This window comes from Cucumis melo, chromosome 8 (assembly GCF_025177605.1).
Source record: "Cucumis melo cultivar AY chromosome 8, USDA_Cmelo_AY_1.0, whole genome shotgun sequence".
Taxonomy (NCBI): Eukaryota; Viridiplantae; Streptophyta; class Magnoliopsida; order Cucurbitales; family Cucurbitaceae; genus Cucumis; species Cucumis melo.
In genome coordinates this window covers 17913208-17940206 of record NC_066864.1, presented here as the reverse complement: position 1 = coordinate 17940206, position 26999 = coordinate 17913208, and the positions used below count along the sequence as shown (strand labels likewise).

Genomic DNA, 26999 nt, shown 5'->3' with positions numbered 1-26999 from the left:
AAATGAAACTTTCCAAAAAGTGTACTTTTTCTTTTTTTTACCTTACTGGCAATGCGATGCTATCTATGCTATGTGTTGCAACAATTACTACAATCTTTGTACTTTTAGGTTTTATTGTCGTGACGCCACCCTGTTTTCTCTACTTTTCTTTTCTCTTTTATATGCTTGGTCATGTTTGACTTCACTAGGCTCATTTTGACTTTGAATTTCTCTTAATCCTTAAAATCACTAGCAAACAACATCAAATCCATTAAACATATAAAAACTATCATAAATCAAGGGCAAGTAATGTACATTTTAGGTATGTTTCAATCAACTTGATTATTTTTATTGTACCTATAGACAACTTATCTTAGAGTGCACAATAATCTCAACTATGAGTTCCAAGTGATTTTCTCTATAGTTAATCTATGAAGGTTAAAAGATAAAATAGTTTACTTAATCAATCTTGGATCATCAAGACTTATAATCTGTAGATCTATAAATTCTCCTTTCTAGTTCACTCCTAAACAATAAAGATCAAATATGTTGAAAGTAAATTTAAATTGTAGAAATCTATAAAAAAATATTTTATCGGATACAACTAAAACAAGTTATATTATAAAGTTTATTTGGATGAGATTTTGATAAGAATTCAATCAAAAGAAATAGATAAGTTTACAATAACTTTGTATTATACTAATACTAACAAAACTAAAAAAAGAAAAAAAAAAAACTAAAAAAGGAAAAAAAAAACATTCGGGATTCGAATTGCTGACTGCTATTCTTGTAAAGTCCAGCGAACAGAAATGAAAAGTTGAGCGGAGGAAAAACAGAGCATAGCAAGCAACTAGAGAGAGAGTCGAAAATATCAATCGAATTGGGGGAAAAGCTTCGTCAATCGATCATGGCGGTAATTTTCAGATCTTCTCTTTCTGCACAATTCCCTTTTGTCATTTCCTTCCTAAACATTCGTTTTTTGGGGTGTTTACAGGATTCGTCGGGGACGACGCTGATGGATCTGATTACTGCCGACCCATCAACGACTTCGGCGGGATCCACCTCCACAGCTGCTTCATCGGTCCAGTCGTCGACGATTAGTTCATCTTCAAATTCCTCCTCAAGTGTTCTCCCAAGTGCACTGGGGAAGCCAGCCGGAGAGAAGAGGTCTAAGAGGGCGGCACTGATGCAGATCCAAAATGATACAATTTCTGCTGCTAAAGCAGCTTTGAATCCTGTGAGGACCAACATTATGCCGCAAAGGCAGAGCAAGAAGAAGGTCCCTCTCTTACATTTTTCACGTCTTTTTTCTTCTTTTTGTCGGAGTGTTTTTTCCTTTTTTCCCTTTTATTTTATTTTTTGTTGTGTGCTCCATTTATTTAGAAATGGCATGGAATCTGGAAGTGGAGTTTGGAGTTCGAAAGGGAAATTTTTTGAACTGTTACTACTGGTACTTGTATTGATTTATGTTCTGTTCAATTTGATATGTTTTGCAGCCTGTTTCTTATTCCCAATTGGCGAGGAGTATTCATGAACTAGCTGCTACGTCTGATCAGGTGAGCAGTATGTCACGAGTCTTACTATTGTGATTAGGAAGGGTAACATTCGAACTTTGCTATGTTTTTGTACATTTTGTAGAAAAGCTCCCAGAAGCAGTTGGTGCATCATGTATTCCCAAAACTTGCCGTCTATAATTCAGTCGATCCTTCGTTGGCACCATCTCTTCTCATGGTACGATAACTCCTTTCTTTCTTTAACTTTTTGATTTAGAATTTAATTTTTTCTAGATTATTACTGTTTTATTGGCAAGACACTGATGTAATCCCAAACATCTATATTTTCTTGCATTCCATAACCAAATCCTTTATCCCATTCTAATTGCTAATGACCTTTGGGGTGCTTAGACGGTAAGTAAAAGGACTTGTTGGGTATTCAAGCTTGATTTTGTGAAAGCATATGACTCAATGGGCTGAGATCTACTTCTTGAAGTTCTTAAAAGAAAAGGCTTTTTTGGTCTGTGGATTAGAATTATAAGACGGATAACGGCTTGTATCTCCAACACTTCCTTTTCAATTCTCATTAACAGCGGGCTGGGTGGTTTATCAAGAGCTTCTAGGGGTTTGAGATAAGGTTACACCCTAGCCCCTTTTATGTTAGTGCTTGTAATTGATGGTTTCAGTCAACTGATTCCACAAAGTCCCAACCAATATCTCTAGAGCTCCATAGAGATTTTATAAAGATATCATTGATAGCTTCCATTTTTTATTCTTGAATCAGGACAATGTCCGGATTACAATTTTTTATAGATTTTTTGACAGCTGCTTGCTTAGAGGTATCTTTTAGGCCCCTTGTGTTCCAGGAAACTATCTTCATGAGGCTGAGTGAAAGAAAATAGAACTAGGTTGTCTCCTTAGACCAGAATTATACCACATTCATTGACTAAAGACAGCAAGTCCTTAGACAATTCCGAGGGGACTTTGATAGGAGGGATGACGACTTCATCAAATAGTGCAGTAAGGTTTGCCCCTTCAATCTCTGCATTAATCTTATGATCAAAAGCACTTAGGATACCCACCGATTCTTCACTGCTGACACTGAAAGGTGAATCTATAACCTTGGCAAGATGCTTCTTAGAGGAATTGGTATTATGACAGGGGGAGCCTCGCAACAGAGTTACATTAGTGTTAGGGTTGGGGAGTTTAGTGTAGTGAAAAGACCTGGTAGGGGAGCCTGCGGATACTGACCTATTGAAGCAATCAGAGGACTGAATTTTGGTGTTGCACACCTCCAGGAGATCAGGGTTTTTTTTCCTGAGATCAATGGCTCTGTTCGGTGGATCCGTGAAGGGGCTGAAAGTGGAACTTTGAGAGAACAAAATCCATTCAGTTCAGATTTTAAGAGAGCTGTCCATAAGTTGTTGAAAGAAGTTTGCTTTCTGATGTAATGTTTAAGGATTTTTGGGGTTTGAAAGGTTTTACCTCCTTTGGATGGATTAAACCTTTTGGAGATACCAGAATCTGGGTGGGCCCCGGGCTGACAGTAAAGGGAATTGCAGTTGCTGTATCAAAGTTTAGTAACTATTTAGGAGTGGCTGAATCCTTAATTACTGTGGAAGATAAATCATAATTACTCATGATAGTAATTAAGAGGGATTTTCCGTCGTTTCTCTCACTTATTGGCTTTTTAACAGTTGGATTAGTAAGGTTTAAATTATTTTCAGTGGGCCCCACAACTTTTTTGAGACAGTTGTGCTGAATGGGTTTGGCATTAATCAAAGACTTTTCAGTTACCCGCCCAATTAAATCGTCTGCCAACTGTACGTCAGCCCTTGTCTTCTTTTCCAGCACCAGTGAGGAGGCCGGAAAATGCTTCAAGATTTCTAATGGGCTTCTAATCTTGGGTAGTACTGCAAAAGCTGATTAGGGTACATTCAAAACTGGTGGAAAGGAGGAGAGATCAAATCCTTCATCATGCAAAACTTCCCTTATTCTCAGCTGGTCTATGAAGTTGCTGAAATCATCTTGCAGATTGGGGGCTTTACTGTGGTTAGGGAGGAACTCAAAATCACCAAAATGCAGAAAGATATTACCCCTCTTTAGGTTTAAGATTTCTATCGTTGAAGGGACAAATCTGCAAAGATTCTTCTTGACCTGAATTAGGGCTTCGCTACAGTTAGTAAGATTCAAAGTTTCAGTGGCTCTATCTATTAGACCTCCAAAATGATCTTCAATTGCTTCAAAAGTACTTCCACACCAGAACTCCAGGGGAACATTCTTGATTTTGATCCAGCCTCCATATCCTTTTAGCACAAGTGGCCTACTGTCTTTCAAAGTGTCCTATTTTTCAAATTTAAGATGGAAATTTCCCAGGCCTGCCACTTTCCTTCCTCACCGATGAAGTTCTAATTGAACCTTGGTCAGAGCTAATGAGGGCGTTGTCATTATAGAGGGGTTTATAACAATTCTGGTCTGAAAATTCTTTTCCAGCTGCTTACGGATCAACCTCCAGTCGTCTGATGCAAATAGTTTGGAAATAATCCATAGGGTATAAAAATCAACCTTGACCACTTCATGATTCGTAATTAACCATTGCTTGTGATTTTGGGGGGAAGGATGACAGAGAGCTTGATGATTTCCATTTTGATTGAAAAGATGGTTGGGGTCCCTTTTTCTGGGTCTTGTTGCTCATAAGTTAGAACTTCTGGACTTGACCATCTCTATGTAACTTGATCTTTCCACAGATGACTAAGGGAAGATTTTTGTTGAGTTGCCTGAGAACCAACTATGTAGTTCACCTTTTCTACAAACTTAGTCGGCATCTTACAGAAGGACCACCAACCTTGCTGATTTTCTCCGGAACGGACTCTTATGATGGAGTGCCCTCCTGAGGAAGGCCAATGGTCATAGCTAAGGACCCAACCAGATTTTTCTTGAAACTTGGAGACCTTCAGCCGACCGCTGTCAATGTCAACATGCTTTTGGAAGAAAACGTTCAACTGGAGATTTGAGGAGTTCAACAATAGTAGATTGGGTCCATTGGAGTTGATCATCACATATTGAAATAGTTTTGTTGGCTTCCTCATCTTCAATGATACAGCTGTCATTCTCTTTCCAAATGCAATAGTGAGATTGGTTGATTTTGCAGCTGACAACCTCCATTCTGAAAATTTGTTGCTTGTCAGAGAGGACTGGCTGCCTGGGAGGAGGGAGGAAGAGGAGAGAAGAGAGAAGAGAGAGGAGAGAGGGGAGAGGACTTACCTTTTTGGTTGGATTTACTTGTTCTTCCACTGATATTCGTTTCTATAAATGAATAAAGAAAACAAAAGGAAAAGGGGAAAAGAAAAGAATTTGACAATTGACGATATAATTGTTTTTTTATTCTTTTGATATAATTGTTTCTTGATATCTATAATGGTCTTTTGATGATTGGTTTTACAATGATCCTTAGTTTGACATTAGCAATTGATAAATCCCGAACTTTAGTTGGGTGAATATTGCACTTGCAGAAAATTAGAAGACACGAATCTGAATTTGATACCCTGTTGGGGTCTGATTCCATTAACAACTTTTATGATTGACATTTTTATCTAATTTTTTTAAAGAAAAGATGCGAAACTTTTCTTTAAGAGTACAAAAAGATACTAGTGCTTCGAGATACGACATGATACAACCTTTTTTCATCTAATTTTGGACGAAGAAAAGCAAAACTTGATGTTTATCCCCTTGTAAACTTGCAGTTAAATCAGCAGTGTGAAGATAGGAGTGTCCTCCGTTATGTGTACTATTATTTAGCCAGAATTTTATCTGATAATGGTGCACAAGGTGTAAGTACAGGTGGTGGGATCCCAACCCCTAATTGGGATGCTTTGGCTGATATTGATGCAGTTGGGGGGGTGACTCGAGCTGATGTTGTACCAAGAATAGTCAATCAGCTTGTAAAAGAAGCCTCTAATCCTGATGTTGAATGTAAGCTGGTTTCTTTTGCTCTGTTTCTTTTATTGTAGTTTGCTCTGACAATTCCTTATTCCCTTCCTCCCCCCATGCTTTTTCTGTTTCTCTGCTTTCAGTGTTAGATTAACATAGCATGTTTGTCAGCTATTCCTTAATTCCTGATCCAATGGTGAGACAGAATGAATGTCTTAAATATCTTTAGCAGATACACATATATGAGTTCTCTAAAAACCATTCTTTATCAAAGTAGAATGTAGTGGAGTCTCTCCTAGTGTCACTTAATCTAGTTTCCGGTTTGCGATTTTGTGGATTTACTTTCAGGGTTTTCTCAATACTTTTTACCTGTGGCTCTAGCATTGGATTGACACATTTCATTCCTATGTGATTTGTACTGCCTTTTGGTTAATTCTTTGGGTTTTTGTTTATTTATTATGAGAAACTGAGAATAGTTTGCCCTTTGGTTTGGCCATCATTATAGCTGATTTGGTTTCCTATCACAGACAATTGTTTTGCATATAATTCTTCTGTACACTTTTGTGTTATTTTGGGTTAGGGTTTCTTCTTTGCTTCTTTTGTTGGTCCATTTCGTGGAATTTGAATTAAATATATTATTATTTGTCGGAGGTTCCTCAAGTAAATGTTTGCATCTTCTTTTGACACTATATTTTTCTTGAAGTTCATGCTAGAAGACTACAAGCACTAAAGGCTCTTACCTATGCTCCTTCAAGCAGCTCTGAGATTTTATCCCAACTATATGAAATTGTCTTTTCAATTCTCGATAAGGTTCGTCTTTACTGGCTATGTGCACAGTGTTTGTTTAGTTTTCTGGTAGATGAAATCTGTTATGTGCTTTATTTTCTTTACTTTGTAGACGGTAAAGTATTTACCCGCAGAAAGTGAATAGTTAAGTGATGCAGGATAAGTTTGAGTAAAATACAAGAGATTTAAGATTCTTAAAAGTTGGTGGTTGGAGTTTGCAATCAAATTTTCAGGTGCTGTTCACGGTGATAGTCTGATAATTGAATAGTATAAGAGAATCCATTTTAGAACCTTAAGAATCTGCCTAGGCTTTCTCTTATCAAAAAAAAAAAAAAAATAATAATAAAAAAAAAAAAGAAAGAAAGAAAAAGAAAAAGAAAAAGAAAAAGAAAAAGAAAAAGAAAATAAATAAATAAATAATCTAGCTAGGGTTTCCCTAAACCTTGGTCTAAGATATTTTTGGTTGGTATACACATACATTTTGGGTTATTTGAACTTTTGAGATGGTAGCTATCCTTACAATTCTTTGAATTTTCATTGTTGTGTCTAATTGGCCTGTTTACTTCAGAAAGTGTTTAGTAAGTTCTCAAGTTGTCAATTTTAGAAAGTGTTTAGAAGTATTAGTCTCTTGTTTTTTTTGTATTTTTTGATATCTGTGAGTCGGGTTCACTTACACACACCACGACTAATTCCACGGGACACTCTGTTTGACCCTACAATATTTGAGTGTCAAGGAAATTGTTGGATATTGAATCCATGACCGCTGAGCCATTTATTGAGAGTCCGAGACTATGTTTCTTTTTTTACTACTGGGCCAACCATTTTCTTGTAATAGGTCATTGCCTATTAAACACTTTAACAAGTCTCTTAGCTTCCAGTTATTTTCTCATACAACCCTCTTAAACACTTATTTTGTTTGCCTTTGTTTAGATCTTAAAATCTGCTTAACCAATGGTTGATCTCAATTTATGAATGCTTTCCTGTTGAGCTACTACTTTCTACTTCTAACATAACGTGTGGTGTTTAAAATATGCTCATTTTTTACATGGATTTTCAGGTTGCTGATGCTCCTCAAAAACGCAAGAAAGGGGTACTTGGGACCAAAGGTGGTGATAAGGAGGTAATTTCTTAAAAAAATGGTCGTAGTTTCTGACCATTATTGCTTGTGTCTTCGTATAATGGGAATTTTGCATTTTTATTTGCATTTTTTTGTCCCTTTTAATGTTTTGCATTTAATATCTCCAAATTTCCTATGTATTCGCATATTTATTTTGGCATGCATCAAATACTTGTTTAGTACTAAGTAGGCTGTAGTCACATATGCTGCAGAATAATAAATTTTGAAAGCGTGATACGTCAAACTAGTTGTGTAAGCATTTTTTTTTAAACGGAGACAAGCCTCTTAAATTATTATTAATAAAAGAGTCTTAAGCTCAAAGTACAAGAGTATTATACTAAAAAGTAAGAGAAAAGAGAAAATTTAGTGTACAGCTACAACAAAAGCTAAAAACAAATTCCAAATAGAAGAGATGAACCTAAACAAAACCATATCCGAAGAAATCTAAATACAAAACATAATGCAAAATTCTTTCATGAAGAACTAATTTGAAACTAAAAACTTGCAAGAAGATGCAACTAGCTGCCTCGAAACTGCCAAGCCAAATTAATCTAGATTCCAGAGGAAGCTCGAAAAAATCTTCCACTATTTAGCATCGGCGTGAAGGATTTACTTGCCACCCATATGAAGGGAAACCCAAGAAAGACCAAAGTTGCTCTAACAATGAGGAGAAATACATCAAACTGCTGAAGAATCAAATTAGAATAATTCCACAATCAGAAACTACTTGATTTTAAATGTTCTAGTATTTCGCAAGATCGGGGACAAGAATGAGTAGCAGAAGGAAAATTTGCGAATCTTGGCTCTTCCTTGCGTTGAATTAGGGCATTGAGATCTGTTTCTAGAGCTTAAAATATTTATGACTTTCAAGTTCTGTTGACCTGTCCAATTGCTCCAATTCCTCACTACTAACGTTGAAAGGGGAGTCGAAAAAAGACTCACCCTTTTCTTGTTGGATTGATTGAGAGGGTTTTGCTTGGAGAGTCCTTCAAAAATTTTACCTTGGAATTAGACAAAGAGAACGCATAGTACTTAAACTGGGTAGAGAGAGGATGATGAGAAAATGACTTAGAAGAACAGGCTGAGGCTTGAATTTGGGTGCAACTAACTTCATATAAATCAAGATTAACGTCTACAAACAACTTGGAGCTGCTGGAATAAGTTGAAGAAAGAGAATGGGCACTAATTGTGTACAAACAACTAATGTGGGTGCAAATAGTAATTTGGGTTCACTAATTGTGTAGCCAATTTAATAGGGGTGAGCATACAAATGCATAAAATTGACTTTTAATTTTCCTCTTGTTTAAAATTGACATATATGATATGAGGATTCCTGTCTCTATAATGCTTCTCTCTATAATCTCTCCCACTGCTCCCACCACCCACCACACAGCCCATCATAATAGTCTACCACATTTCATTACAAACCCACCGTCCCCTCTAATAGGTAGGACTAAAACCTTTTTCTCCTTCTCTTTTGATCGCATATCCTTTTCAATCTCCTTCGATAGAAGAATCTGAAGTCGAACCTTTTGCCTTATTGAATGCCATTGAAACTGATCATTCTCCTTCAACCTTAGACTTGACTCCCTACGCTGACTCTTATTTCCATTGCAACAACTTCTCTACTCTCCATCAATAGAAATTCCGAAAAAAGGAATGAATGGATGGACACATCTTCTAGGCTGAAAAACTCTCCATGTTGAGGTCACTGTGCTAAAATAGCCAAACTTGAAAGTCACAGAGGATTCTGAAAGCTCATTGTCCTCGTAGGAGATAACTGAAGAGGTTTATGTTTTTTCATAGACCTACTTGGTGAGTCATTGAAGGCTTTTCTTTGGTTTATTAGGGGTTATACTGAATCAGAACTATGCGACCTATAGCATGTTTGCAATGACCATTGGATAATTGGAGGAGATTTCAATGTTTGAAGATGGTCCTATGAGAAAACAAATGGCAAGCCAAGAACTAGAAGTATGCGTATTTTCAACAAGTTCATTGAAGATAGTGTCCGCATTGGTCCTTCGTTATCTGTTGGTATACTTGGTCAAATTTTGGAGATAGATCAGCTATGTCCCCCATAGAGCTTTTCCTCATAATAGGACAGTGCATAGACAAATACCATAATGCGATTGTTGAGAGTCCTCTGCCTACTTCTGACCATCATTTGATCATCCTTACTCTTGGAAGAGGCCCAGGTATTTTAAATTCGAGAACGCATGGATGGAACACCATTTTTTTGAGCAGCATGTTACCAATTGGTTGAACAAAAATCAATTGAATGCTTGGCCAGGCCACAATATACAGAAGCTAAAAGATCTAAAGTTAGCTCTCAGAGAATGGAACAAACTTTTGGCTGTACAAAGGTAAAAAAACAGATTTGATAAATGAACTTGCCTGAATCAAGGAATCAGAGGACGGACATGAATTTGAATCCACATAAGTCAGAAAGGGAAGGTTACCAAAGAGGAACTCAGACAAAATAATGACTGTCAAAGACTGGGAATTCCTAGACAAAACACTGGCTGACAAAGGCTCTGGTGAAACATGGAGAAAATGGATCGGGGTGTATATCTTCATCAAATTATTCTACCATCATTAATGGTAGACCTAGGGGTAAAATCAAGCTATCAAGTGCTCAACGAGACCCTTGATCTCCCTTCTTATTCATTATGGTGCAGGACTGTCTCAGTAGCACGCTTGCACACAATGACCTTTCTATCAATCACATATTATTTACTTGGAAGACAACTTGGTGGCATCAGTGGCTAGTGATTATGGATGTAAAGTTGGAAATTGACACTGGAATTATCTTGGTTAGCCCCTTAACAGAAAACCATTTACTATTGCCCTCTGTGACCCAATTATTGAGAAGGTGGAGAGAAGGGTAAGGGATGGTGTGGTACACACATCTCTAAAGGCGGCAGGTTATCATTGATCCAAGCTACTTTCACAAACCTACCACATATTACAATTCTCTTTTTTGAGCTGTCATCTGAATCAGCAACACACTTGGAAAAGCTATACAAAAATTAATGTGGAATGACAACAAAGACAAAGGGCTTCCACTCTTTAAGATGGCAGAAAGTCAAACTCCCTCTGCCAGGAGGGCTCGCATTGACCAATCTCATGACCAAGAATTGTAGCCTGCTCACCAAATGGATTGGGAGATATCACAAGGAAAGCTCCGCACTATGGAGACACCTCTTTTAGATATGGTATTAAATTTGCCTTCACCCATCTGCTTAAGCTCTTGGGTTAATTGGGGATTTTCTTTCTTTAAAGAAACTCAATTGGAATTTCAATGTCTATTATAAGGAGCAAAAATGAATGATTGATATGAAATAAAACCTGGCAAAGAGGCTAAAGAAACCCAGCCAAATCCAAAAAGGTCTAAACCCAATCTCAAACAAATAATTCCATTAATTTAATATTGCATTCAACAGGGAATTTGCTTGCAACATGAAAATAGAGAGATTGTTTAATGTTTTTCAGAGCAGTTGGTCCATTATGTCTTGTGTTTAAACCCCTTCAATGTTATTTCCTCTCCATTTAATATTGATTTCTACTTGTTGGGCCTTCTTCATATTTCAAGGTCATAAATGAGAGTGAGTGTTATAATTAAATTTTCCCTTACACACTAGCTTAAACTTTTGGGTCAATCAGTGATTTAAGAACCTCATTGTTCCTAAATGCAAGCCTTGACTGACCTAGGAAAGATAAAGCTTAAGAAGTCAAAAGCCCCATGGAAATATAGTATTCAGCAACAGAGTTTGATTTTCGACAATGTGGTTAGTACCATTTGCATTGGGGAATCTGTGTTAGTTTAGAAGGATGTTTGGGTTGGACATCTCAAAGGATGCTTTCGCCCGACTTTATGCTTTATCTAACCATAAGAATCAACTCTTGCTGAATGCTGGAATAGAGAGAATGGTTCTTGGAATCTTGGACCGAAAAGATACCTCATCGAAGCTGAAATCATTGAATGGTCCATATCATCTATGATTTTACAGCCCCTGATTTGACCTGTGGTGGAGGATTGGTGGAATTGGAACGTTGATAAAAAAAAGACCTACACAACCAAATCTCTATCCCAAGACCTATCTCTTCATGGCAATAGCCTTCAAAAGGATCTTTATACGAATATCTGGAAAGACGCTATCCCCAATAAACCCCATCCCCAAAAGCGTTAAATTTTTTCTATGGGTAACTAGTCATGGATGTATCAACACCAGAAGCAACATATTTATCTTTCTTTAGAACATTTTATTTTTATATCTATATCTTGGGGTAAATTCGGTCAATTCTTTTGTAATAATTACTGTTTTATCTCTCTTATTGCACAACTAAATATCTTCTTTTTGTAATTACAAAATAGCTTATCTATCCTCACTAATCAATGGATTTTTTTTTTGTAATTATTAATCGATAGGGAGTTCTTTTGTATTCCACTTCATCAAGTAAGTGAATGGTTTTTGTTTCCTATCCAAAACAAAGACAAAAATGATCAAATTTTTGGGGGATTAGATTTTGTTTCTCCCCTGGTTAGATGTCCTGATTTAGATCTATCTTTCTGCCCTTTTTATTTTATTTTATTTATTATTTTTTTTTTGTAACAATTCTTCTTATTTTCATGTTAAAATTCTCTAAAAAGGTTGAATGAGAAATTTGTTTCATCTTGGTGGATAAATTTTATCGCATTCTATTAGTTCATTTGAAATTTGTTAGAATTAGTGGGCTTAGTCTATTGGGAGATTTATCCTAAATATCCTTTCGTTTTTTATCTCTTTGTACTTTTCTATTTATTCTATTCTTTCCTTTTTTATCTCTTTGTACTTTTCTATTTATTCCCCTCTTGTACCTATTGTATGGTTATTAGAAAATAATAAAACTAAAAACATCGTGGTTTTTCTCCCAGTTCTCGGGTTTCCACGTAAGCTTGGTTTTGTGTTTATTGCTTTCAATATGGTATCAGAGCGAAGCAACAACGAAACCCTAGAAAAAAGTTTAGGAAAAAACCAGACTAAAGCTGCCGTTGCCGTCGCTGTTGACATCACCATGGAAAAACTACTCGAAAGGATTCAGACGTTCCCGATCTATCAAATGGGCCAATCCTCGACAGCCTCTGTGCAACTTTTCGGCCAGAAACAACCTCACGCGTCGCCTCTGTCAGGCGCGTGGGCCCACGCAACGCCGTTTGTTAATCTCACTGCCCATCCCATTCGATTCTACGCGGTGGCCTGTCCAACCATCTCACCCTTCAGGTCATCCGCCGTTGCACGTGCTGCCCATTGCCGTGGAACAGCAACCTGTAAAACTGTCAAATCTGTACTGCCATGCAAATCTGTTCGTCGACCCTTTACAACAACCTTTCTTCTATGGGAACGTTGCTGGCCAACTCCATAAATGATTGGGGATTGAAGCAGGTGAGTCATCGGCACCCTATGGTTATGGACAACCATATGTTTGTGGTCTCGGGATTAACCAAACCTAGAAGAGAGCTGTTTTTGAAGTTGGTGCATCCTCGACACAGTCTAAATCGACTACCGATGTATTCCAAGAACCCGGTAATTTTGCTTCTTAATGTGCCTTCAAATTATATAACTAAATCTGCTGCCTTTAGTGTTCGATCCTTGACCTATGATAATGAAAAGAATAATGGGAAACCAATTCTCGTTTTTGAGCACTGCAAGAAACAATGGCATATCAAGGATCAGTCTTAGAAACTCTACGGTCGGCCCCTAAGAGGTAACAAACGTTCCTCTAATGAGCAACAGAACTCAGGGCGTACGGATGTTAGGGAGATTGCTAGCAACTCTCAGTCAACTGGCCCTATTGCTAGCCAGACCAGCTCTCCTACTCTAAGCGCCATTGCTCAGTCAGATATGTCCAGTCCCTTGGCCTTATCAGTGTTGATGGGAAGAATCTCTGGATCTTGGACTCGGGGGCCACAGATCACTTGACAGGTCTCTTATACCCCCTGTGTCGGTAATGAGAAAATTTGGATAGCCGATGACTCTTTAGCCTCGATTGCTGGGAAAGGACAAATAGTTCTCTTCGATGGTTTCTCTCTCTAGGATGTTTGCATGTGTCTAAGCTTTCTTACAATTTGTTATCTATCAGTAAGATCACTCGTGAGCTGCACTGTAAAGTTACTTTCTTATCTGAATCTGTTTGCTTTCAGGACTTGAGTACGGGGGGTCAATTGGCACTGCCGTGCATAGCAGGGGACTTTACATCCTTGACGATGATGCTTCCCGTAATAGTATCTCTAGGACTAATTTACTGTCTTCCTATTTTAGCACTTTTGAACATGACTTCATGTTGTGGCATTTTTGGTTGAGTCACCCGAAATTTACTTATATGAAATATTTGTTTCCCCATCTCTTTCCTAAAATAGATGTCTCCTCGTTATCTTGTGATGTGTGTATTCAGACAAAACAATATCGGGTTTCTTTTCCTTCACAACCATATAAACTCACACAACCGTTTACCGTTATCCCCGGTGACGTTTGGGGTCCCTTCAAGGTCACCACCTCATCTGGGAAACGGTGGTTCGTAACTTTCATTGATGATCATACCCGTCTTACGTGGGTCTACCTTATCTCCAATAAATCTGAAGTTCCCTCTATTTTCCAAAACTTTTATCACACCATTGAAACACAATTTCATAAAAAAAGTACTATTCTTCGGAGTGATAATGGTTGGGAATTCCAAAACTATAGCCTTAGTGGATTTCTAGCCTCTAAGGGGAATGTTCATCAAAACTCGTGCGCCTACACTCCTCAACAAAATGGAGTGGCCGAACGAAAAACCGTCACCTTTCGGAAGTAGTCCTTTCCCTTATGCTTTCCACTTCCCTTCCTTCATACCTGTGGGGAGATGCTATTCTTACAGCAGCTCATTTAATCAGTAGATTGCCTTCTCTTATCCTCCACCTTCAGACTCCTTTAGAATGTCTTAAGGAGTCCTACCCCTCTACTCGTCTTGTTTCTGAGGTTTCTCTTCGTGTGTTTGGGTGTACCACTTATGCCCACAATTTTGGCCCTAATCAGACCAAATTTACCCCTCGGGCTCAGGCTTGTGTGTTTGTTGGGTATCCCCTTCACCAGCGCGATTATAAATATTCACCAGCCATCCAGGAAATACTTTGTCACTATGGATGTTACATTCTGTGAGGACCGACCCTATTTTCCTGTTAGCCATCTTCAGGGGGAGAGTGAAACTATAATCCTAGTACCGTGTCTGACATTGATCCTCATTCTATAATCCTACCCATTGGTTCCCTGGAAAACGTATTATAGGAGAAATCTTAGAAAGGAAGTCGGGTCCCCTACTAGTCAGCCGCCGGCTCTAGTCCAAGACTCCAAACGTCCTCAAGATCAAGGTATGGAAAACCCTACTGAACCTTGTACTAATAATACAATGAGTGAGAATCACAGGTCTGATGTTGCTGTTCTTGAAAATGTGGAAGAAAAGGACACTGGTGATGAGACTGAAGTCAGAACAGAAACCAGTAACATGAAGCTAAACAGGGTCATACAGGAAAAATTGACAAGTACGATCCTTCTCTTGATCTTCCTATTGCACTGAGAAAAGGTACTAGGTCATGTATAAAGCACTCAATATCTAACTATGGGTCATACGAGAATCTCTCACCACAGTTCAGAGCCTTTACTGCCAGCCTTGACTCTACCACAATACCGAAAAATATTCACATTGCTTTAGAGTGTCTTGAATGGAAGAATGCTGTCATGGAAGAGATGAAAGCTCTTGAAAAGAATAACATTTGGAAGATTTGTGCTCTACCCAAGGGACACAAGCCTCTGGGATGCAAATGGGTGTTCACTCTCAAAGACAAAGAAGATGGAACACTTGACAGACACAAGGCAAGGTTAGTTGCAAAAGGGTTTCTTCAAACCTATGGTGTTGATTATTCAGAAACTTTTTCTTCTGTTGCTAAGTTGAATACTGTCAGAGTCCTTTCTGTTGCTGTAAACAAATATTGACCTCTATATCAGCTGGATGTTAAAAATGCTTTTTTGAATGGAGATCTAGTAGAGAAGGTCTATATGAGCCCTTTGCCTGGCTTTGAAGCCCAGTTTGGTCAGCAGGTTTGTAAACTCCAGAAATCCTTATATGGTTTGAAACAGTCACCCAGAGAATGGTTTGACAGATTCACTACCTTTGTCAATTCCCAAGGATACAGTAAGGGACATTCTGATCATACTTTATTTACAAAAGTTTCCAAGATAGGGAAGATTGCAATTTTGATAGTTTATGTGGATGACATCGTTTTGTCTGGAGATGATCAAGTAGAAATCAGTCAACTTAAGCAGAGAATGGGTAATGAATTTGAAATCAAGGATTTAGGAAATCTGAAATATTTCCTTGGAATAGAGGTGGCTAGATCTAAAGAGGCATCTTGTGTCTTAGAGAAAATACACCATTGATTTGCTAACCGAGACAGGTATGTTAGGATGTCGTTCTGCTGACACTCCTATTGAATTCAACTGTAAACTAGGAAACTCTGATTATCAAGTTCCAGTTGATAAAGAACAATATCAGCACCTTGTGGGTAAATTGATTTACTTATCCCATAGTTATCCTTTGCTTTCCTTTCCTGTGAGTGCCGTCGGTCAGTTTATACAAGCTCCCTATGAGGAACACATGGAAGCTGTCAAAAGAATTTTGAGATACTTAAAAAACGACACTTGGTAAAGTGTTGATGTTTAGAAAGACAGGCAGAAAGACCATTGAGGCATGTACTGACTCGGACCAGGTAGGATCTGTTGTTGACAGAAAGTCTACCTCCGGTTATTGTACATTTGTTTTGGGGCAATCTTGTAACTTGGAGGAGTAAGACGCAAAGTGTTGTGGCCCGAGCAGTGCTAAAGTCGAATATAGAGCTATGAGTTTGGGAATATGTGAGGAAATTTGGCTCCAAAAAGTCCTTTCTGATCTTCATCAGGAATGTGAGACTCCATTGAAGCTCTTTTGTGATAATAAAGCCGCTATTAGTATTGTTAATAACCCAGTTCAACATGATAGAACTAAACATGTTGAGATTGATCGGCATTTCATCAAAGAAAGACTTGATAAGAGCATATGCATTCCGTACATCCCTTCAAGCCGACAAGTTGCTAATGTCCTCACCAAGAGACTTCTCAGACCAAACTTCGACTTTTGTCTTAGCAAGTTGGGCCTCATTGATATTTATGTCCCAACTTGAGGGGGTGTTAGAATTAGTGGGCTTAGCCTATTGGGGAGATTTACCCTAAATATTCTTTTCTTTTTTATCTCTTTGTACTTTTTTATTTATTCCCCTCTTGTACCTATTGGATGATGATTAGAAAATAATAAAACTAAAAACATCGTAGTTTTTCTCCTGATTTTTGGGTTTCCACGTAAGTTTGGTTTCGTATTTATTACTTTCAATAAAACTAAAAACATTTGTACATTTGTAGTCATAGGATTATGGGTGGGAATTATTGAATGCACAAAACACTGTTAATATGGTGCAATGCTTAAAATATAAAAGCTTACTACACTTTGATTATTTGGGCTTTAACCATTTCTTCTCCATTGCTATAATTTGTTTGCCATGTTTCTATTGATATCATTATGTCATTTTCGTGTCATGTGGGCAATATTTGCTTATTTGCTTACTTGCGATTCAGTAGTCTGTCATAAGGAGCAATTTGCAACAAGCTGCGCTAAGTGCATTGAGAAGACTTCCCCTTGATCCAGGAAATCCTGCATTTCTGCATCGTGCAGTCCAGGGGTATGGACCTCAATTGATATATGAATGAATGCCTAGAACTTTCAACTTACCATTTACTATTTTATTTCATACAAACAAATATAAATATGAACTTAACTAGTTTTGTTTCTATCTTCCATATGACATTGACTTTTGGCTTATGTTTGAGAGGATTCTCTTCATCTAAATAAGTGTTGCTAAAAACGTACTATACACGAGTTGTATTGTACAATTCAACTCGAAACATAAGGAAAACAATACAAATTGTGGATTTAAATCGAAAATAACAACTACCACCGTATGATTCAAGATTTTGAATCGTCCGATTTGTTTGATTCAAGAAATATCCTTGCTATTGATGAGAAAGAAAAATAAAGAAAAATTGTGTGGATGAAAATCACAAAACAAAAATATCTTTGCCGGTGGTGAGAAAGAATAATGGAAAAAAGGAAGTTGCAGACGAGAGCTTTAAGAAGACATAGTTTAAGACACGGAAAAGTGGAAAATGAAAGGTTTCCTAAATATATGCAATATCGACAAAATATTTTGTGTAACCAACATGAGCTCAGCTCAACTGGCACTTGTATATACCTGTGGATAAGAGGTCTCGGGTTCAAATCTCCCCACCCTGGCATTGTATTACAATACGGTTCAAAAACAAAATATTTTGTGCAACTAAATTTAAAATATCAAAATATAATTAAAACCACTTGAAGACTAATAGAAGATGCATTGAAGGCCTATACAGACTTTGACTGGGTTAGGTCTATTGTTGATAGAAAATCCACCTCGAGATATTGCACCTTTGTGTAGGACAATCTCGTTACTTGAAGAAGCAAGAAGCAAGGAGTTATGGCTAGAAGTAGCGTTAAAGCTGAATACATGGTTATGAGTTTGGGAATCTGTGAGGAAATTTTGCTCTAAGAGGTGTTGTCTGATCTTCGTCAGGACTATGAGGTGTGTATGAAACTATTTTGTGATAGCTAGACAACTATCAGCAATGCCAATAACCTGGTCCAACATGACAGAACTGAACATGTGGAGATTGACAGACACTTTATCAAAGAGACTAGGCAGTGGTAGCATCTGCATCTCTTACATATCCTCGAGCCAACAAATTGCTGATATACTCCAAAGGGACTTCTTAGAGACTTAGACAAAGCCTTGATTCATCTATTAGCAAGTTAGGACTTTCTAACATTTACGTCCCAACTTAAGGGGGAGTGTTAGAAATAGTGGGCTTGGACCTTGATGAAAGCCTATGGGTAGTTAAGATTTACTTTGCTCTAACTTTTTATTCTTTTAATTAGGTTCGTGTTGCCTATAAATTTTTTCCTTATGTACCTTTATGATTATCATAAAATAATAATAAACGTGTATATCGTGGTTTCTCTGCCTGTACTAGGGTTTCCATGTAGATCTTGTGTTCTTTCTTCGTCTTTATTTTTCAATACTTTGAAACCGAAGCCCAAAGAGAAACATTAGGGCACCCATTTTGATGGCAGTTAGAAGGGAGATAGGGGAATAAATGAGGTGATGGAGAAAGAATTGGAACCGAAAGAGCTGAAGCAATAGAAAGTGGGAGTGAGAGATGTGTGAAGATAGTGGAAAGACCTTGTCTTTGTTTGGGACAGAATTCTTTAGATAATTGTAAAGATCGAAGAAGCAGTGGTGTGAGTTTACTCTGACTACTTGGGGTTAATCAAGTTAGCATTTTAGGTTGGTGAAACAATTCATTAATACGAGTTATACTCATAAGGCACACATTGAGTAATAATATGGTTATAATGGTATAGGACCAAATGGGGCATCGGGTATTAATCCTTCTAGCTATTAGTTTTCATACTAGCTAGAATTCTTTTTTTTTACAAAAAGAAAACTCTTCTGATTTTATCAGGATTCACAAAAGATGGTTTTAGAAACAAATTAATGCAACAAACAAAAGTAAACTGATTACCTAGATCTCGCAGTCTTTTTTTTGGGTTGCCCCTCTCGAGGCTAACCTTTTCTACCTACTTACTAATTCCTAAATCGCTTTGGAAGTAGCCAAATTCGCAAGGCACTATGACCAGACCCTTCGTCGTTAGCCTCTACCGTTCTCCTATAACGTTGCTATTCTCAAATGATAGCCTAGCATGCAAGATCTAGTCAAAAATCCTATGACTGAGAGCAAGACATTATATCATTCATCAAGTAATGTGATCAAGCACTAATAGCATTAGGGTCCAACAATTATGTCAACAATGATTCCTAACTCTTTCAAATCCTTGAACTAATTCAACCACTCATGATAGGGAAAGACAACTGTAGCAGCACAAATATAAACATTCAGAAATATGAATACAGGGTTAGGAGTTTGTCGACGTTCCAACTTCGTCTCCAAAATAGAGCTGCTACCCAAGCTGTCGATTCTCATGCTCAAGCTCTTGAGGGGCCTTCATCTCGATCCTCATGCTCAAGCTCATGCCCAAGCCTCCATCTCTCTAGAAATGTTGCTTCTCCTCTCTCGGACTACAAAAAATCTCCACTAATTTTCCCACTCTGACCTAGCAAACGATGCATTTTAACTTTGTAATACACCACAACGTCACAATGCTGTATTGATTTGTCCCAATTGTTTCGTTGTGTCACTCAACGTTGATGGGGATTCAACTTAGGAGCATCACGTTGCTGTCCCTAGCATCATGATGCTCTTGGATTTTAAGCGTAGTGCAATGCCATTTTAAGTGTTGCAATGGTTTGGGAACACCTATTTCAGCCTCATCCTAAAGCTCTTTTCTTCCAATATTAAACTCTTCCTTTTGATTCCATTCGTTTGTTCGAAATCAACAAAGAAAAACTCCAAGCAGACAATTATAATATAAATGTATCTAGCAATAGGTCCTAAAGAAGCACTTTTTGAGTGCTTTTCACTAAGCAAGGTTGGATCTCCTTTTTTGTATGGCGTTTCTGGGTTGGGGACATTTCATTCTGTTGGGTGTTTTTTTATTTTTATTTTTTATTTTTTTTATGTTCTTTAATCTTTTGTATTTATTCATTTGTTTTCAATGAAAGCATGCTTCCTCATCACATTGAGAAAAGAAACGAAAAAAGACAAAAAAGGGAAAAAGGAAAAAGTACAAGCATGATTTTGTTATTCATTTAAGCATTTATTGGATTTAAGTTTTATTATTTTTTGATAATTTAAGTTTTATTATCTTATCGTGTTATATTTAACAAAAAAAAAATGCCTTTTTCTACTTTGCTTGTTCTCTCTTGTTATATGTAGTGCTTGATGTTTTGATCACCTTATGTTGAACTTTTTGAGATGTTTATGTGATAATATCAACTTCTTTTTCTATTTTGAACTGCAGAGTGTCGTTCACTGATCCAGTTGCTGTGAGACATGCATTGGAAATGCTTTCCGAACTAGCTGCTAGAGATCCTTATGCAGTAGCAATGTCACTAGGTTATTTTATGTTGACTACTTTTTTAATTTCTCCAGACCTTATATTGTCAGAACGTGTCATCTAAAACTTAACTGAAGTTTGGTTAAATTCTATTTTAAGCATCTAATAATTTCCCCTGCCATTTTGCAGGAAAACATGTACAAGCTGGAGGTATGCTTTTTATATCTTAGCCAGTACTCTTCCTGGTTTTCTCCACTTCAATTTGTTTTTCTTGGTTTCAGTCTATATTTGGAAAATGTATGTATGCATTTATACTAATCTAAAACCATGAAGAACCAAATATAAGAATGTTTTAGAAGACTCTAAAAGGTGCTGTTATTTCACTCAAGCCAAACTTCCAAAAAGGTGCTCTGGTAATGTGAGCCATAAGACTTTTTTCTCTTTTCTAACAAGGTTCCCCACAAAAGTTGTAGCTAGGAGATTTTGCATCTTCTCCCAAATTCCACTGAAGTTGGAAGAAAAATATTAGATAATGTTGAATGATATGATATTAAATTTGTCTTTACCTACTAGCTTAAGCTTTTTGGGGTCAATTGTTGATGAATTAAGATGGTATCAGAGCAGGTTGTAAGGAGGTCCTGTGTTCAAGCCCTTACATTGTTGTTTCCTTCCCAATTAAAATAAATTTCCACTTGTCCTGCATTCTTCATATCTCTAACCCACAAGCGAGGGGTAATGTTAAATGATATAGTATTAAATTTGCTTTTACCCACTAGCTTAATCTTTTCAGTCAATTGGTAATGATTTAAGACATAATTATTCCTAAATAAAAAAGGAAAAGTTGAGGAAGATGGGAAGATGAAAAAATCGATATTATCTATTTAATTCAATTTCTCTCTTACTTACATTATTATTACATAAAAAAAAGTCTTATACATGTGTGAAAGTTATGCATTAATGGTTTTAAATTAAAATTTCTAATGGGGATCTATATTGATTCTCTTATTATTATTATAAAGAAATGGTTTCATTATGAAATCCCTAAATTGATTACTTGTGAAAGTACCAAATTGATAAAATTGTTAGTTTGAGTGAGTATAGATTTATATTTTTCCTAAAGCTTTTTTTAATTATTATTATTGTTTAGAACTTTAGATATTATATTAAATTTACTTTCACCACCAACTTAAGCTTTTAGGTCGATTGCTGATTTAAGATGATATCAGAGTATCAGATTAGGTTGTTTTAGGATGTCTTAGGTTCAAGGCCCTGCAATGTTGTTTCCTCCTCATTTAAAATTTATTTCCACTTATCGGGCCTTTCAAGCCCACGAGTGAGGGGGATTGTTGTGATATATAATTAAATTTACTTTCCTCTATCGGCTCAAGCTTTTGGGTGATCGGTGATTTAAGAATTGTATTATTATTTTTAAATGCTATTTGCTTTAGAAAATTAAGCAATATGATAAATCAATTTATATTTATACATATAGTTCGCAGAACTAAGTTGGACCTTGCCCACCGATGAAAAGGGCAGTCAAGAGAAAAAGATGTCCGATAAACATAGTGCAACTGACATTTTATGGATGAACTGTCTCTTGCATGATTATTTGGCCCAATTTCTGCAGCTTTATGATTGTCTAGAAGTATGTGGAATTTTTTAAATGAACTTTATCTTCACATATAGGGGCATTGCTGGATGTTCTCCATTTACATGATGTTCTGGCCAGGGTTTCGCTTGCACGGTTGTGCCATTCAATATCCAGAGCAAGGGCATTGGATGGTAAAAACTAAAATTGAAGTCTGTGGTTGTTATGGTTTTAGCTTTTCTACGTCATGATCATTTTTGTGAAATTGATTTGTATAGAACGGCCAGATATTAAGTCGCAGTTCAACTCAGTGCTTTATCAGCTTCTTCTTGATCCGAGTGAAAGGGTTTGTTTTGAAGCAATCTTATGTGTTCTTGGTAAATCAGACAACACAGATAGGTTAGTAGAAGGTTTTTATTATTATGGTTTTAATTTAATTTAATTTTTTCTTATGAAATAGTTACTTCAGTTTTCTCTCCTTTGCTCTGTAGTCTTGTGTTTTCTCTTTTTACTTGATAGGTTTGCTTATTTTTGTTTATTGTAGGACTGAAGAGCGAGCTGCCGGTTGGTATCGTCTGACAAGGGAGTTTCTCAAGCTACCAGAAGCGCCATCAAAGGAAACTTCCAAAGATAAATCTCAGAAGATTAGACGTCCTCAACCTCTTATCAAACTTGTCATGCGAAGGTTGAAGCCCTCTTTCATTATGGCATGAATGAATTTAATATTTTGCTTATCTGATCTACATGTGCCTGACTTTTAGAAGGGAAAAGACTGTAATTCTTTTATCTGGAATGTTCTTTGGATCCAGGTTAGAGAGTTCATTCCGTAGTTTCTCAAGGCCTGTTCTTCATGCGGCAGCAAGAGTTGTGCAAGAGATGGGAAGAAGTCGGGCTGCTGCATTTTCCTTAGGCCTACAGGATATTGATGAAGGGGCTTTTGTTAATTCATTTTCTGAGGCTGCTGATTCTCAGGATTTAGATGCTAACGAAAACTCACATCCTGAAAGTAATTTTCGCTCTGAACACACCTTTCATGACATCTTCATATTACAACTTCTTTAATTATAGAAATTATATTTACATCATCCCTTTGGAAAGCAGTATGAAAAGTCTGTTAGTTGACTAAAAGTTGCAACATTTTCGATATCTTATGAAGCAAGCTGAATATTATTCAACTAGAGGAATTGCATGATTTAAGATAATTTCAATCGGTAGTCATGACTTTTTTCTTCCCTTCCTTTAGAAGTTACTTAAGATCTCACAAGAAACAATTTTTGTGTGGAGCTTGTTTCTTTCTGCATAGTGTCCTTTTTATTTCTTCAATAAAATGTAAAATGTTGTTTCTGGTTAAAAAAACAATTTGTGAAATCTACAAAGCTTTATGAATAGCAATCCTTCTGACTGACTGTTCCTCTTTGGTCTCTAGTAAACATTAATGATTATTTGGATTAATGCATTCCTATTTGTAAAATTTAGAACCATTCATTGAAGGAGCGGAAACATGTGTGTGTGCTTTCTAAAGAAATGTTAGCATAATATCCTTTTTAATCCTTTTCAACCTAGTTAAATGACCAAATTTCTGCTTTAATTCATTTTAGTTCTCTTCCTTTTTGATTACTACATTCCTAGTTCTTGTTTTATTTTATTTTATTTATTTATTGTCATCCTCTTCTATTAGGTATACGAAGAACTGCTTCAGTGGCAAATGGTAGGGGCGAGAAAGATACAATTGCTAGTTTGCTGGCTTCATTGATGGAAGTAGTGCGAACAACAGTAGCATGTGAATGTGTCTATGTTCGAGCCATGGTAATTAAGGCCTTGATATGGATGCAAAGTCCCCACGATTCATTTGATGAACTTGAATCCATTATTGCATCAGAGCTTTCTGACCCAGCCTGGCCAGCAGGACTGTTGAATGATATTTTGCTTACTTTGCATGCTCGATTTAAGGTATGTTTTGTATACAAAAGATATTCTGTTTGTGTTTGAGTTTTGATCTTATTATTCACTTTTTATGACGTTCTTGCTTTTATTCTTATGTTTGGTGTAACAATTGTAAATTTAGTTTAATGTATTATAACTTTGCGATGTGAAGAAGAGTGAAAGCAGTCTTTGACACGTGTGATTTGTGTATTTATAATCCTTCCAGTAATGCATATGCCTCATGCTTTTTCTTAGGCAACCCCTGATATGGCTGTTACTCTTCTTCAAATCGCTCGAGTTTTTGCAACTAAAGTTCCTGGGAAGATTGATGCGGATGTCTTGCAACTACTGTGGAAAGTAAGTGACTATCCGTTTCTCCAAATTTCATATTTGAAATTTACTGTGTTCCGAGTTTTCCAAAACATATTTGTCGTTCTGTTAGACAACACTGTTGGTATGATTGTCAAGGAACTAAATGGTAAAACAAGGCTTCTAAGTTTTAACTAGTAAACAAAGGCTGTCTCTCCCCCCTCTCTCCTCTCCTCTTCTTCCCTTCCTCTTCTCGACTGCTTTATCCTTCCCGCAACCTCCTCCCACTGCAGCTACTTGGAAATGAAAAGCTGTAAAATTGCTGAGTCATTCTACTGTATCTGGTTCGAGCAAGGGATTTTCAATATTGAAGATATTGATTTTCGCAGAATTCTTCAAGTCTCTGAGAATCAACTAAGATGGTTTTTTGCTGCATTGTCGGAGTTGGTCCAAGATGAGGAGCATTGCTTCTTCCTCAAAGATGGTAGCGACGCACAAGGCACCACAAAGCTCAGAAACTCAGAGTCCCCTCTAGATGTGTAACGACCCAACTCCTTATACTAAGCCGAGGTCGCTACTAATAAAAAGGAAAATAAAATTTCTCAAATTAAAGAAAAAATAAAAAAAATAAAATAAAACCTGAAATTACTCATTAAAATTTTAAATAAATGTATACAGAAATAAATTAAAAATAAATAAAATCCTAACTTAGGCCCTATCTAGTGATAAAGGAAAAAAATGAAAAAATAAAATAATAAATAAAAAGTTCATCTGATCAAATAACATAAGGCGGAAGCAAAAATGATCTCTATCACTTCTTGTCAATTAAACTAACCATATCTTCTCTCACTTCATTTAAAACCCATCAAATCCCCTTTTAAAACAAATGTTCTCTCTCCTTCCAATCACATCACTTTATCTTCCCAAAAAAATATAATAACCTTAAATAATTACATTATCTTTATAAAATAATTATTTTATCCTCAATTCAATTAATTATATACCCAAACATATAATTAATTAACATTCTTTCAAAGAATAACATATACTCTTAAATAATTATATTATCCTTATAATATAATTATTTTAACTTCACAATCAATTAATTATACAATCGAATGTTCAATTAATCAAATTTCCACAAATACAACAATTGGATATTTTTCCAAAATATCTAATCAAATATTTCAACAATTAAATAACACCCAAAAATTAAAAAATTTAAACTTAAGATAATTACAAATAAATCACCTTAAATTTTGGGCGTTACAGGATGGGTGGCCAGATGTGCTGCTCAGAATTCATTAGGGATCCAATCTTTTGTACACATACATTCAGGGGTGGGAAAACAAGGTTGGGGCTCTTTCTTACAAATGTTGAAAAGTTTCTTATTGACTCGTGAATACAAACAGTGGCACTCTTCTCTTGAAACAGCCTCTATTACATGTGGAAACCAGAAAACGCTGTTTACCCATTCAGGACTAAGCTATGCAGACAAAGTGAAGAGATCAGTTTTGAAAAATCCCTAGGTGCAAACTTCAAAAAACAGAGTATGCAGCCTAAGGAAGGCTTCATCAGTCAGCCCCTGTCCCACCCTTCAGAAATTCCTAAGTCACAAAAGCAATGGGTCTGTAAAGGTGACGACGTTATTCAGGAGGATTTTTACAACTTATGGACCATTAATAGATTATTTACTTTTGATGAATGGATTGAAATTTCCCTGTTACTGGAAGAGCGTTTTAAGGTGAAAGTCATCATAAACCCTCTGTTCGTGGATAAAGCAATTATTAAGTTTAAACAGGGCAATGTAGATGATGTGATCAAGGCCCGGGAAAATGGCAAGACTATGGGAAATTTCACTATTGTTTGAAAAATGGGATGTAGCAAACTAACGTCGTCTTTAATCAAAGGTTTTGGGGGTGCCTGTCCATCAAAAATCTTCCATTAGAATTATGGAGAAGAGACATTCTAGAAGTCATTGGAGCTCAATGTGGAGGACTGGAATGCATTGCTTTAGATACTCTAAATCTCATCGATTGCTTGGAAGCTAGAATTCGAGTCCGGAAAAGTGTATGTGATTTCCTTCCGGCTACAATAGAACTAAAGAACAAAATCAGAGGCAATTTCTTTCTCAACTTTGGAGATGTTGAATCACTTGACTTTCCTAAAATTGTTAATCACGATCTGTTCTTTAGTGACTTTACTAATCCCATGGATATTTGTAGATACAATCAGTTTTTGTTGATGAAAACATTAAGATGAATTTTCTTTCAAACGATTTGGATTTTCCTAAGAACAGTATGCCCTTCCATGTCAAGGAATCCCTTTGAGGCCATAAGAAAATTTGTCCCAGATTGCAGGCGGCCAGAAAATTTCAAATCCGCTGGAGTTCCATCAAAACGGAGAAGGCAGGAGGAGAGTTGTGGACCGTCCCTCCCTTTACAACTGGCCTTAGCACATGGCAGACCACCCAACCCTCACTTAATGATACTCCTTTAATGCAGAAAGGAAAGAGAGAGAATGTTGGTGGCCAAGATGTTAAAATTCTTGGAAAAAGCTGCAGAATCTGAAGGTCACTGTACTTCAGACCATTCAGAAAGCTCTTTTAGCCCGTCAAACTTTGCCAAGTGTCCAGATAATTCGGGTTTCTCCTTTATTGCAAAATTTCCAGGGTTCTTAAATGCTGATGGGGCTGGTGAAAGGACAGAAAATTCCTTCAAGC

At 36.7% G+C, this 26999-nt stretch overlaps 1 protein-coding gene across 1 annotated transcript in view; it reads left to right on the top strand.

Annotated features, from left to right (window-relative positions):
- The first annotated feature begins 723 nt into the window (after positions 1-723).
- LOC103486168 (uncharacterized) overlaps positions 724-26999 on the top strand; it is a 37838-nt gene continuing 11562 nt past the window's right edge. The window contains exons 1-16 of the mRNA XM_008444038.3: positions 724-892; positions 974-1258; positions 1476-1535; positions 1618-1710; positions 5216-5444; positions 6106-6212; positions 7246-7308; positions 16989-17089; positions 20422-20516; positions 20647-20667; positions 22144-22239; positions 22324-22444; positions 22590-22730; positions 22855-23051; positions 23724-23995; positions 24224-24325. Coding sequence (XP_008442260.1) covers positions 887-892; positions 974-1258; positions 1476-1535; positions 1618-1710; positions 5216-5444; positions 6106-6212; positions 7246-7308; positions 16989-17089; positions 20422-20516; positions 20647-20667; positions 22144-22239; positions 22324-22444; positions 22590-22730; positions 22855-23051; positions 23724-23995; positions 24224-24325 — 1989 coding nt within the window. The 5' untranslated portion in view covers positions 724-886. The remainder of the gene's footprint in view (positions 893-973; positions 1259-1475; positions 1536-1617; positions 1711-5215; positions 5445-6105; positions 6213-7245; positions 7309-16988; positions 17090-20421; positions 20517-20646; positions 20668-22143; positions 22240-22323; positions 22445-22589; positions 22731-22854; positions 23052-23723; positions 23996-24223; positions 24326-26999) is intronic.